The 13,711-nt window shown below is 30.1% G+C and overlaps 1 protein-coding gene across 1 annotated transcript; it reads right to left on the reverse strand.

Annotated features, from left to right (window-relative positions):
• Positions 1–907: 907 nt before the first annotated feature.
• On the reverse strand, positions 908–11,016 carry LOC126890590 (uncharacterized). Its single transcript, XM_050659655.1, has 6 exons — positions 10,389–11,016; positions 7,265–7,366; positions 7,106–7,204; positions 3,810–7,005; positions 2,173–3,379; positions 908–1,359 (listed from the first exon to the last, which is right to left on the reverse strand). Exons 1-6 carry the CDS (start codon positions 10,634–10,636, stop codon positions 1,250–1,252), a joined length of 4,962 nt encoding a protein of 1,653 aa, XP_050515612.1. The 5' UTR covers positions 10,637–11,016; the 3' UTR covers positions 908–1,249.
• Between the last annotated feature and the right edge of the window lie 2,695 nt (positions 11,017–13,711).

The following is a 13,711-nucleotide window of genomic DNA, read 5'->3' on the forward strand; positions in this document are numbered from 1 at the left end:
AAAAGTTTATTATTTTTAAACATATGCAATTGTTTAAACAATATTTCACAAACAATAATAAAATAAGTTTGATTTTTGTGGAATTAAAAAATTAAAATACAATAAAATATAGAGTAAGAAAATAATATATTAGATAAAGATTGGAAGAAATTTTGGTGGAAATCAACCTGTGTGAATCAAACACCGCTGTCCTGCGCGTAGCACCAAAAATTATTGTTTATTTCAAAAATTTTCTGACGCCGTGGTAATTAATCGATTTTAATTTTGAAAATTGCAAATGAAAGGTACAGTACACTTCTATAAGGAAAAAAAAATTCAACTTGCTATCTGCTTTATTTTCAGTCCTGTAACATTTTGAATTAATGAATTTTTTTTCCGAAAGCAATATTGCAAAATTTATTTTGCAAAATCTATTGAACCGATCTTAATGAAATTTACAGTATTGTTTTACTGTATCATAAAGTTTTTCTGGATGAAATATGAAGGTCCTAAGTGTAGCATAAATGGTTGAAAAACGTAAAATGCGAATACTTGTTTTTGTATGGTTTTTTCGCAATTATTGCTATTTTGCAACTAGGGTGACTATTTTTTAAATTTTTAACCAATTCTATATTGTAGTAAATTGAATTACGCAACTTTTATGTCAGTACAACTTTTCTCGGAAATGAATACTTTTAAAGTTATAATCAAAAACGAAGAAAAAAATCGAATTTTTCCTTCAATTCTTGACATTTTGATTATTTAAACAATGTTCCGGACCTTTTTGAGAGGGAAGATAACTCAAATAATATTATTTGATTTATTTTCAAGCAATTTCTGCAAAAAAATTTGAGTTACCTCTCAACGTCTATCTCAAAACAGATCCGCCCTTGACTAAACGTGGAATCGAGAAACAATACATTTAAATTCATACATTTAATTTATAAATAACTTTGAAAAACTCCTGATACAAGAATAAAAAAATTGCTAAACGCTGTAAAAATAAGTGGCGCATACAATATTCCAGCTACAAATGAGCATGATTATGGAAACATCTTTTAAAATAAAACTAGAATTTTATTTTCGATCAAAATGAAAATACATTCTTGCGCCACGTAATATTTATATCAGTTCATTTGTAGCTGGAATATTGTATGCGCCACTCATTTTTACGGCGTTTAGCAGTTTTTTTATTCTTGTATACATATACAATGAAAAAAACATCAAATATTATGTAACAAATAATTCTTAAAAATACATAAATTGTTGATTAATTATCGTTATCTTCAAATTCTGAATCTTCAGATAGGTACAAATTTTGTTCATCTTCACTCTCATCGGAAGACGGCTCCCCCTCATCCTGATCATCAGAAGTGGAAACTAATAAATGAAACATTTTATTAAAAAAAAAAGTAATGAAAACTGTTAGACTTATTAAACTAAAGCATTTTTCCCTTTAACTACTCGCGCATCATGTCATAACATAAGTACACGCGTGGCGTACTTTTTGGCTTGGCACCACTTAAAAGCAACGGTTTTGTTTATTTTTTTTTAAATACACTTAGTTGTTTGTTATTAACCTTAATCGGCATTAGCGAATGCTTTGAGTTCCTTCTCAGTAAGTCAATTGGGATTTCAAGCTGGAACCTAATCAAAAATAAAATTATTAATATAAAATTTTTTGAAACATGATTTTTTTACATGAGAAAAAGTTTTGTTTATAAAGAAAAATATATTTTGTGCCATAATGACTAAAAAACAATTATTGAAAGAATTACGTACATTACTGCAATCATGGCGTATTTTGTACACCACCATAAACAACAAATAATAAACTGGTAATTACGGCTTTCTCAGAACGCCGATTCCAACGAAACTAAAACCAATTGTAAAGCACATTCCAGTGATAGGTTAGATAGATAAACTAGGTCAAAAATTAATTTTTTAAATATATTTTCAGTAGAATTCTTATATCTGGCGTTCAAAATACGCCACCGCGTGTAGTTAAAAGTTAAGTAAAATGGACTTAATGCAAGTAATTGTTTCGATTTTTTAAATAAAAATGGTTTAATTTTAAAATTCTTTAAAATATCAAATTTTAAAATATAAAAAAGCAGAAAAGCAGACATACAGAGAAAAACCTTAATATCAGCGTAATAGATTAAATTTTTAATGTAATTATAAATATATTACCTGAATGAGCAGCTATCTCTCGGAATGTGGGACACTGCTCGCCATCGAACCAAAAAAACTCAAAGCTGCCATCGATATTTAACCACCCGCACTCTTGAATATCAAGGTCTGTAGGTCGCCTCAGGTGAGCATTGCACCACACGTTACTGATATAAATGGTTCGTTTTATATGTTGCAATAACTCTTTTTTGGTTGGTGGAAGATTTGATGCGTCGAACCCTTTTAGGTTTTTTCTCCAAATTTTGTCATTTTCATTTTTATTTTTATATTTTCTTTCAAATACTTCGAATCTGCCTTTATCGATATCATTTTTTGTATTTAAACTATATATTTGGCATACATACTCTTCAATAGATTTAAATACTTCGTGTTCTGTATCCAAATATTTCGGCACCGTTTCTAGTAGCTGCATAAAAGCATCTTGATACGATTGTTTTTTTTTTAGTATGGCAAATGGTCTTTTTTTCCCTTTTCTGTAAAAAGCTGGATTAAAATCATTACCCGTAAATATGTGACAAACGGTTAGGGCTCTTGCTAATTTGTCACCTAATCCTTGGTAAATTTTATTCATATTCAAATACTCTCTTTTTTTGTTCGAACACATATTTACCGTAATTTGAATATCTGCTTTTAAATATTTCATATTTGCAAGAATAATTACTGGTATATCCGAGTCAGTGCAATGGACTTCAACGTTGTAATTATTAGGCAGTTGGCATATGTGGTACATAATCTTGGTATCTGCTTCTTCGTGAAAGCAACATAAGTTGTAATCTGTAGTTTTTTTAATATGATTTTCATGTACTTGGTAAGAGTAACAGGAAGTTCCATAACTTAACTTGACTATTTTATCTTGGCATAAAATAACAAAACAATCATCAGTCCAATCATCGATTAAAAATTCAACGAAACTTTCTTTGAAATTTTTACTTCTTAACAGTTTCCCAAAATCAGAGGGTCGCTTATTGTTTTTATGCACGCTATGAACGGTATCATCCTCTCCTCTTTGGCGGTGTTCATAATCTTTTATACTTGGATCGTTGAATTTGTCAAATATAATGTGGACTTCTTTTTTATCTGATACCAACAGCTTAAAAATATACATTGAAATTTTCCCGTATGTATTAGGTACATTTTTCAATGTGTGGAGCAAATAGAAGCCATCGTAGATATGGATATCGGCTTTCGGAGGATTGCCATTCTCTTCCTGGTAAATTAAAAAGTTTATTGTTAATAATTGATTTTATTAAACATTTATATTAATTTTAATTTTTTTAAATACAGTACAACCTGCCACATCCGTACCCGCTCATATCCGGACCTCCCCATATCCAGGTGGTTCTGCCGTCCGTATCTACCAAAATCCCCGGAGAAAGGCAGTCCTGCTGTTGGACAATGCAACCGACCCAAAAGAACTAAAATATGGCGAAATAATGTATTGTAGAATCTATAAAACGTGTCCATCGACGAACGTTATTGACAGCGCTGATTACTGAAATATATGAAGGAGAAAACGTTTCAGAGACTATAAAAGAAGTGGTTTTGATATCCGGATTTTTTCATATCCGGATCGGTCTGTCGCCACATTGATCCGGATATGGCAGATTTTACTATACTTATTTCTTAAAAAGGTTTACCTGATATGACTTCAACTCCTCGAAAATCACTGATTTTTGGGTTTTACAAATAGATCCGTCAGAGTGGCATAAAGAAAATGGAATAGGCGTCAGCGGATATTTCAACGCTTCTTTTAGATCTATATGGCTTTGCAGCGACGCATACAATAATCTTCCAAAAATGTCTCTTTGAATGGTAACTTCTTTGACTTTTCCATTAATTTTTACTTTTTTGACACATTTTGAAGCAAAATTAACAACAGTGTTTTTTAAAATAGCCTTGTCAAACCTTTCTGGGTCTATTTGAGATTCAGTAATAAATTTAATTCGTTGCAGCTCTCCTGTAGTTTCAATATTAGATAAGAATGTGTAAATATCTTCAGATACTGATTGCCCTGAAGATATATTGTACAAATTCTCTTGAGATAAATTGCTTGAAAAAGGATTCGTACATTGCTGTATTATAGTTAACAAATTTTCAACATTTTTATTGCTGTGACAGATAGAAGATTTCCTTAAATCTTTGGTTATATCATCCTTTGAATACAAATTGCAGAAATCCATTAATTTCGAAATCATGTTAGTACGCAGTGAATGGGTAATAGCCCATTTTTGCCGAGCACCCACAGAATTTGTCATATTTATAATGCCTGATGATCTAGAAGCAGCATGTGCATTTATAGTCTGTTCTAGTGTTATGTCGATGGGGTTTCTTGAAAATGGCTTTGTGGTCCTTCTTATGCCAAAGAAGCAATCTCCGTACTCTTGTATCAAACCAGGATGAGTTTCTTCAATCTTTTCTAATTTGTTTAAATATATGGTTAAGTATCTGGCATAATTTTGATGATTGAAAGCGAAAAAAATGTTTGTCATTTTTTCCAAGACATATTTGTAAATGTCAAAATTAGCAGTTCGGATACTAAATTCAAGCATTAGGTAATAATCTATCAATTGTATGTACATCATAAAAATTTGAGGTGTCTTTCCATGGTTCCCTTGTAAAGTATCTTTCTTAAATTGTGCATAATCTTCAAAAATTTTGTGACATAATTCATTATTTATCACTGGATTTTCATTTTCATTTTCTGAGTAATGTTTTAAGTAGGTTTTAATTGTTTCTAAATCATACTGTTTATTTTCTAAAAAAAATTCTACGTGCAATAGTTGAAGTGCAAGTGAAATTATTGGATGAATTTTACAGCAGCGATTAAAATGTTTACCAGTAAGAAATGTATTTATAGATCCATTCGCTAAAACTTCGGCATCAACAAGCATGTTTGTTAAACCACATCCATTAATGAATTTGCCTACAGCTTTAAAAAACGATAGCATAATGTGAAATGATCCTAAATGAATAAATAGATTTTTGAATTCTTCTTCAGCTGATTGAATTTTTAAAGCTATTTTAGCAATGGCCAAATCATAAGTAACATTGAAGTATTTTTTTCCACACTCAGAAGCAATTTTTAAGCTAAGACGCATTGTTTCTTTTATGACTCGTGGATCTGTAGGAGAATCATTGATTTGGGTCAAATAATCTATTTTTTGAATAGTTGAATTATCGTTAGAAATCTTTGCATTGTATCCTACCCACATAGGTACATTCTGTAGATGAAGTTTGTGGGAAAAAATCCAACAAAAGTTTATTTGTTTGAAAAGTAAAACGCACTTTTCGTTATCTGAAGTTGAAGATGTTTCTACGCCTTGGGTATTATCTTCATTTATAAATAATTCTTCGTTACTAGTAGGTGGATCAGTGTTCGTAGATTCTAAACTTACAGTAGTAGTTGGATTAGTGCTCGCAGATTCTTTATTATTTGAGATAAATTCAGGACGTTTTTGTTTCGTTGGTGGTAAATTTTCAGTTTCAAACGACTCAAAAGATCTTTTTCTTCGATTACTTTTATTTCGAAGATTCAGTGCTAAATTTTGTTCCTGAACGTTTGAGCTGTTATGGGATTCCTGAGCAATCAAATGGTTAGCTGCAGGAATATCCTGATAAGCGATTCCAACTGTATCATGAAGTGTATTTTTGCCTGATTGTGTTTCAACGAATCTATCATAATTATCCCAAGCGACTCCACATGCTAAGGAAGAAGTCGGAATTATGCCCGAAGGACACGTTTGTCCATTCGCAATGCACGAGTAAGCTGCAGAAGATTCTAATTCCGCTAAACCTGAATAGCTGATTGAATAACCGCACCTATTTAATATTTCCATTACCTTTACATTGCCAGTAAGACTTTTCATTGACATACCAAAAATAATTTGTTTACGAGGCTTTATATTACCTTTGGTAATGGAATAAATCGAATCGGATGCCAAGCACGCGGTTAATCTTTCGATTCTTTCGGTCTCTACTTTAGTTCCACTCAATGCCGTTTTCCAGAACACATTCAGCCAATTTGGAATGTCGCATTCACCCTTATTTAGAGCTTCAGCGTCAAGAAAATCTGGTAAAGGCTTTTTTTTAATTTGCAAGATTTTTTTTCTATATTTAATTGCAAATTCACGACATTCTTGCTCAAAAATTATGTCAAGGATTTCATCATCATTGATATTTTCTAAATCCGTATTCACTGACATAACAAACCATTTCTTTGAAAAATATTCAAACTTAATTTTTTTTTTCAGATGTATTTCCATATATTGTCTTAGAGTATTAGTCGTTATCAGGTTTTCAGGGAAGTCTTTTCCTTCAGACTCATAGACTTCTTGCAAAAATAAAATGTATATATCTTGCAAATAAGTGACAGAGAAAATTTTTGATTCGCTTACAACTTCCTTTTCAATATACTGAATCAACTGTTTACGAGCAATCTCGTTGTAACCACGTGTATCTGTCCAAATAGTTGTAGGTGGTTTGTTTGTATAAGCTTTAAAATTTGAAAAATATTTTAAACTGCATCTTTGATGATAGAATAACATAATATTTTCATTATTTACTTCTTCGTGAATTGACATTAGCATTTCTACATCATTCATTTCAGTTGCGTAGCTTCGAATTCTATCAAAAAATCTGATTTTATGTTTTGTTTGGCTACAATATAATTTGCGTCCTTTCCATTTAATACTTATGTTTCCACAAAAAAAACATTTTTCTTGACATTTTTGTTCATTTTCAACGATACTATCATCAACAATGTCATTATCCACCTCCATTTCATCTGCATTTTCAATGTCATCTTCATCTCTCGATAATTGTTGTCTTGTACATCTAAAATTACAATTGTAATTAAAACAAAATATTATTACATAAAAATTTAATGTACAAAAAATTGTTAAAAAATAAGATTTAATAATTAAAAAATACTCACTTAACAGAAACATTAACTGGTTCCAAATTAATTGCTGCCGATGAAAAAGACGAGTTAGTCGAATAATCTTCAGTCGATAAATATGACACTGCTGCTTCACTGCAATATAATTTTATTACGTAACATTTATATAAATATGTATATAAATAAAAAACATACCAAACCAACCATGAAGTGGATAAATTTGAAGAATTTGTTTTCAAGTTATCTGCTTCATCAACAGACGAAATTGTTGCACCCACTGATGTTGAGGGAGTCTCACTTAAAAAAAAGTATCATGTAAACATGTTAATTAAAACAAACTTAAAAAACCAAATAATATTGAAGTATCTAATGTTTTGAAACTTATGTTTCTTTTTGTTTAATTAAAAATGTGATCTTAATAGTACTTCAAAATACTTGACTTTTATTTTATTTTTTTTTTGGAAATAAGAACAATATGAATTTAAACTAACAATATGAAATATTACATTGAATTAAAGATTTTTCCTTTTTTCTGATACCTTAATGAACATAAAAAATGTATGAGAAAAAATAAAAGTGGCGTACTTTTTAATTTTTTTTCTTCAATACTTTGTATACCTACGGCTTTTTTGGTCAATTTATAGTATTTTATGAAACAAGACATATAAGTAAACAAAATATAACATTATAAGATTTATTAAAATCGGTTCATTCGGAGAAAACAGCTGAAATCTTATTTTTGGGGGGTAAGCTATCGATGTAAGGCTTAGGAAAAGGAAACGTTTAAATTTGGGAAATAACGACCACCCTAATGTATATGCAAATATGCACCATGTATACTGTGAAAAGTTACTTAATACATTTTATGTATGGGGAATATCAGAGGTCATTTTATGCTTTAATTCGGGAATTTATGAAACCTATGCTGGGTTATAAAGGGCGATGTCAGAAGATACCCTGCATAAAATGCAACGCCCAAATTTTTGGTTTTTATATTTTTATAACACTTTTTTCTAACAGGGTCCAAAATGCACGTTTTTGATTAAAGCCGCATATCACGAGAATCTACATCGATTAACCTTTAATTTGAGCGTTTATAAGTTTAATTTCGTTGAATTGTTATTGCAAAAATAGCCTTCAATTTTTTGTGAGTCACATCAGCCGGAGGGAGAATTTCCCCACCACCATGCCAATATCTCGGCATGCCGTTGCTCGAAAAAACGTATACTATATTTATTTCTTGATAAAAAATAGCTTGTTTTTTTTGAATGCCGCCAGTTTCATTTTTTAATTGTTGAACAAAGTGGCAGCGATTTAAAAAAAATGGCTATCTCAGCCCCTATTTATAAAGAAAATTTAACAACATTTTTAAAGCAATAAAAAAGGGTTATAAAAATTTTTTTAGATTGTTTTTAATTTTATATGAAAATATAGGTATTCAAAAAGAGAATTCAACTTAAATTAAGTACTGCGATTTTTTTCAAAAAGTTATGGCCCTTTACATTATTTTTCGTCTTGGAATAAATAAATTATCAGATTTTAGCAACAAATTAACCGATTAATGACCGATAGGTATTTATGGTTAACATTTGAACTTTATTAAACTGTTAATTGAAAATTTTATGTATAATCAAAAAACAAAGATAAGAGAAAAGAAAAATTGCTGAAAATTATCCAGGGTTTTTTGAATCATAGCAATAAACAACTAAATTATAACACAAAACGTGTAGCATTTAATTGGTTATTTAATTTTAACAAATAAAATGAACTGAAAAAAAAATTAATTAATTCATTTGAAATAATCAAATATTATCGGAATTTCGAAATTCAAAATTAGTTAGATTTGTTTTTAACAGCAGAAGAAGAATATTTAAACAAAAAATTGCAATTTCCAATAAATCCGAATTATAATTGTTTATTATAAAGTGACATTAATTCAAACATTGTTTTAAAAACAATACCTTTACTTCCGCTTGATTCGTGCTACACGTGCTGAACCTTTATTTTATCTGACGAAAGGTCACAGATGGTGTCTTCAGGATTTTATAGAAGACAAGAAGCGAGTGTATTTTTTTTGTTCAAACTAGACATAGGATTCCTCATTATATTCTATCTATAATAAAAAGTCCATGTGTAGTTTCCACGTCGCCACACTGTAAATTATATAATACATTATACGCATAGGGGTTGTGTGATAGCTCAGTCGAAAGGTTTTTCAATTCTCTATTCACTAATATAAACTTATTTATACAGGATGCCCAAAAAATGTTGTGAATTAAATTAATTGAGACAAAAAGAAGAATGTACGTAATTTATTTAATGCAAAATACGTTTTACTGCTGTCACAAAACCGAAAAAAATGTTAATTTGAAAAAAAACATTGATTTTCTCTTATAGTCAATGTTAAAGCTACCACCCACCTGCCACTTGGGAGTTTGAACATCTAGTTTAAGCGAGAAACAATGTTTTTTTGTGATATAAATGTTTTTGCGTTTTTTCTAACAATAGTAAAATGTATTTTGAATGAAATAAATTACATATTATTATTTTTATTGTGTGATTTAATTTAATTAAAAAAACATTGTGCACTCTGTATAAATAATTATGTTAATGTTTATCTTAGTGAATAGAGCAATGAATAACCTTTCGAATGAGCTATCACACCACCCCTATTCTCATTAAAAAAATCATCGATTACGTCATCACGCCCAGATAGATGACGTCACTAATATGAGATATATGCCAAAAAATTATAATTTACAAATAAAAATCGACCTATTTCAGGATTTTTCTCCAGTCTCCAGTTCTCGAGAAAATGAATTTATTCCAACTCAAACGTCCTCACTGTGTAATACTTTTTCGTCAGACGTTTTCTACGTTCAGTCCGTGCCGCCCCAACCAAGCGTGTCTTCAAAATTAATATCATTTGCTTATTATTATCACTTTTAATATTTTATATAAATCCCAAACAAAATTAATCACTTTGAATATTTTGCATAAACCCCATCTAAACAAATACGCGTTCTTGAATTTTCTTTAAAACATTTAAAATATTATTTAATAAACATACAAATTTGCTATATTTTTTAACAAATTTTATAAATTAATATACTTTCATAGTTGCACCAGAGGTACACATCTCTGATTGAACACACATGTATATTAACATTCTATAAAGTTATACCTTAATATAAAATAAATTATACCAGAATAAGCATTTAGGTATACACGAAATGTGAAAAAGAAAAATAGAAAAAAATTTAATTACAAAATAATATTGCAATTAACAATTTAAAGAAAATATGATAAAAATTCTTACCTTTCAGGAAGAAGAAATTGTTTTTTAACAATAAATTTTTTATAACATTGTGAATGATATCCTATTTCATTATTATCCCAATTTTCTGGCAATTCAACATCATTCCATTGATGCTGATGTTGTTGACGGGCTTTCAAAGATGTAGTACATGACAACCACGTTTTATTAGAGAATTCTTTTACTTTATCCTGGATACCTTTAAAATCTTTTGTTTGGGCACTTAAATGTTTACACAAAAAACACTGCATTTTTATTTATTTAAAAAATATATTAAAGCCACTATACTATACAACTACTTTTTCTATTGTCATACAATATATTATGTCAATTATGATTTCACTACCTGGATCATAATGAACTTCATTATGATACAGATTTTCATTACGATACAGATTTTTAACCAATAGAATCGCGATATGGCATTCGCGATAAAGGTGGCACACTCGCAGTGACCAATGTCGAGTCAAATGCATACGCTTTGACAGTTCTCTATATGTAAACAAACTGACAAACTAGGTACTTAATTTGTTTGCTTTACAAAATTAATAAATTTGAATACAGGGTGTTTGGTAAAGATTGGGTCATAGCTTAAACTTAGATTTCTGAGCTTAAAATAGGTCGATTTAAGCTAACTTACCTTAGTACGAAAGTTGATAATAACAACCGAAATACAGGGTGTCAAATTTAATCTTTTATTATATTTATTGTTGAATATTTCCTGACAGGCATAGGATAATGACACAAAATTTGGCAAGCGGGAGTTTTTTCGGATGAGAAAACTAAATTTGCTACCAAAAATGATGTATTACCCAGAGGGCGCTACGTACGTCTTTCAGCGCCAATTTAATACGTTCAATTTTTTTTTCCCCAACTGTACATACTTTTTGAATCAAAACTTTTATTTTCTGAATATTTTTGCTTAAAAAAGGTATACTACATTCATCTCGCTAAACTCAACTGTTTTTGAGATAGACGCATTTGAACTCTGCGATACAACATAATTTTTTCCATAATATCGTTGTAGTTACACCCGAAAAACCAACTTGAAACCATAATAATTGTGCCAGTTTTCATTTTTATGTCAGTGCATCGCAAATTCCATTTGAAGAAATTGCAATACGTTTTTAAAAAAATTTTATGGTTTTAAGTTATTTTTCGTCTTTAACTACAATATTATGCAAAAAATTATATTGCCTCGCAGACTTAAAATGCTTATCGAAAATGTTTATCTCGAAAACGGTTGAGTTTAACGAGATGAATATAGTAACCTTTTTTAAGTATAAATGTTAAGAGAATAAAAGTGTTGATTCAAAAGGTATGTAGAGTGAGAAATAAAACAATTGAATCTATTAAATGAGCGCTGAAAGGCGTATGTGGCGCCCTCTGGATAATATATCATTTTTGGTGGCAAATTTAGATTTATTGTCCCGAAAAACCCCTGCTTACCGAATTTCGTGTTATTATCCCATGCCTGTTAGGAAATATTCAAGAATAAATAAAATAAAAGTTTAACTTTATCACCTTGTATGTAGATTATTATCAACTTATGTACTAAGGTAAGTTAGCTTATATCGACCTATTTTAACCTCAGGAATCTAAGGTTAAGCTATGGCCCATTCTTTACCAAACACCCTGTATATGTACACTCTGGACCAAAATTAATCAACCACCTTAAAAATGGGTTATTTTTGATGGTTTGTATTTTATAAACCTCTTGTCCGATTTAAGTGATTTTTTCGTAACATTAGCGCCTTATTCTTTAGCAATATCCCTGTAGTAATATTGTCGGTACACACATAATTTTTATTGCAAACCTAGTGTATGAATCAAACTGTGTTTTTTCTCAAAGTTCGCATCACCCCGTGGAATATTCTAGCATCTCAACATAGCTCATAGCCTCATTCCTTCTCAACATTCAGTTTTTTCATTAATTCGTTTATGTTGGATAATAAAAAAGTTAAGGACTTTAAAAACTAGCCATGTTTTTCATAGACAAAGTGTGTTTTTAAATGGCAAACTTTAAGGAGTAATTGTGCATGACAAAATAAAGTCAGTTTGCTTTACGAGAAAAACGTATGTCCACAAATGCATCGTTTCCGAGATAGGGGGTGTTGAAGTTTTTCTGACAAACTGACGATTTATTTATTGCTTTAAAACCAGTTGAGATATGCAAATGAAATTTGGTGGGTTTTAAGAGGTAGTTATTGCACATTTTTTAACTACAGTTAAGAATTTAATATTCACCATTGGCGCGCATACGGGTAATATGAGCCGAAGAATACGTAATTTAATATGAAGTCAAAAATGTATAAAATTTAATTTTTTTTAAATTGTACCAAAACGCCCCATTATTTTTGTCCTACAAGTGATCCAATATGCATTACACATGTAAAAAAACAGTACAAAATAAAAATAACATCTGTGGTAATAAATAAAAAAATTTCAGGAGATTGACATTTTCGGCGCGTCCGACTGCGCATATGCCCCGTGAAAATTGTCCGACAGGGTTACCACATTATTGTAAAAAGGTTTTATGGTAGATACCGTTAAAATTATCCATGTGGTAATAAATTTATTATTTTCATAAATTTTAAGTTATTTTTCGGGTGTAACTTTAATGATATTATGCTAAAAATGATGGTGTATCGCATATTTAAAATGCGTTTATCTCGAAAACGGTTGAGTTTAGGAAGATGAAAGAAGTATACCTTTTTTAAGTAAAACTAATAGGAAAATAAAAATTTTAATGTCAAAATTATACAGAGTGAGGGATAAAAAAAATTGAACGTAATAAATGAGTGCTGAAAGGCATATGTGGCGCCCTCTGGGCAATGCATAATTTTTGGTAAGGAATTTAGATTTCTCGACCCAAGAAACCCCCAAATGTAAAATTACATGTTGTTATCTCATACCTATCAGGAAATATTAAATAATAAATAAAAAAAAAGTTTAACTTTGACACCCTGTATCTCGGCTATTATAAACTTTGTACTAAGGTAAGTTAGCTTAAATCGGCCTATTTTAACCTCAGGAACCTGAGGTTAAGCTATGGCCCATTCTTTACCAAACACCCTGTATGCATAAAAATTACTTTTTCTTTTAATTGTACCAAAACGCCCCATTATTTTTGTCCGACAAGTGATCCAATATGCATTACACATGTAAAAGAACAGTACAAAATAAAAATGACATCTGTGGTAATAAATAAAAAATTTTCAGGAAATTGACATCTTCGGCGCGTCCGACTGCGCATATGCCCCGTGAAAATTGTCCGACAAGGTTACCACATTATTGTAAAAAGGTTTTATGATAGATACCGTTAA

This window comes from Diabrotica virgifera, chromosome 8 (assembly GCF_917563875.1).
Source record: "Diabrotica virgifera virgifera chromosome 8, PGI_DIABVI_V3a".
Classification (NCBI taxonomy): domain Eukaryota; kingdom Metazoa; phylum Arthropoda; class Insecta; order Coleoptera; family Chrysomelidae; genus Diabrotica; species Diabrotica virgifera.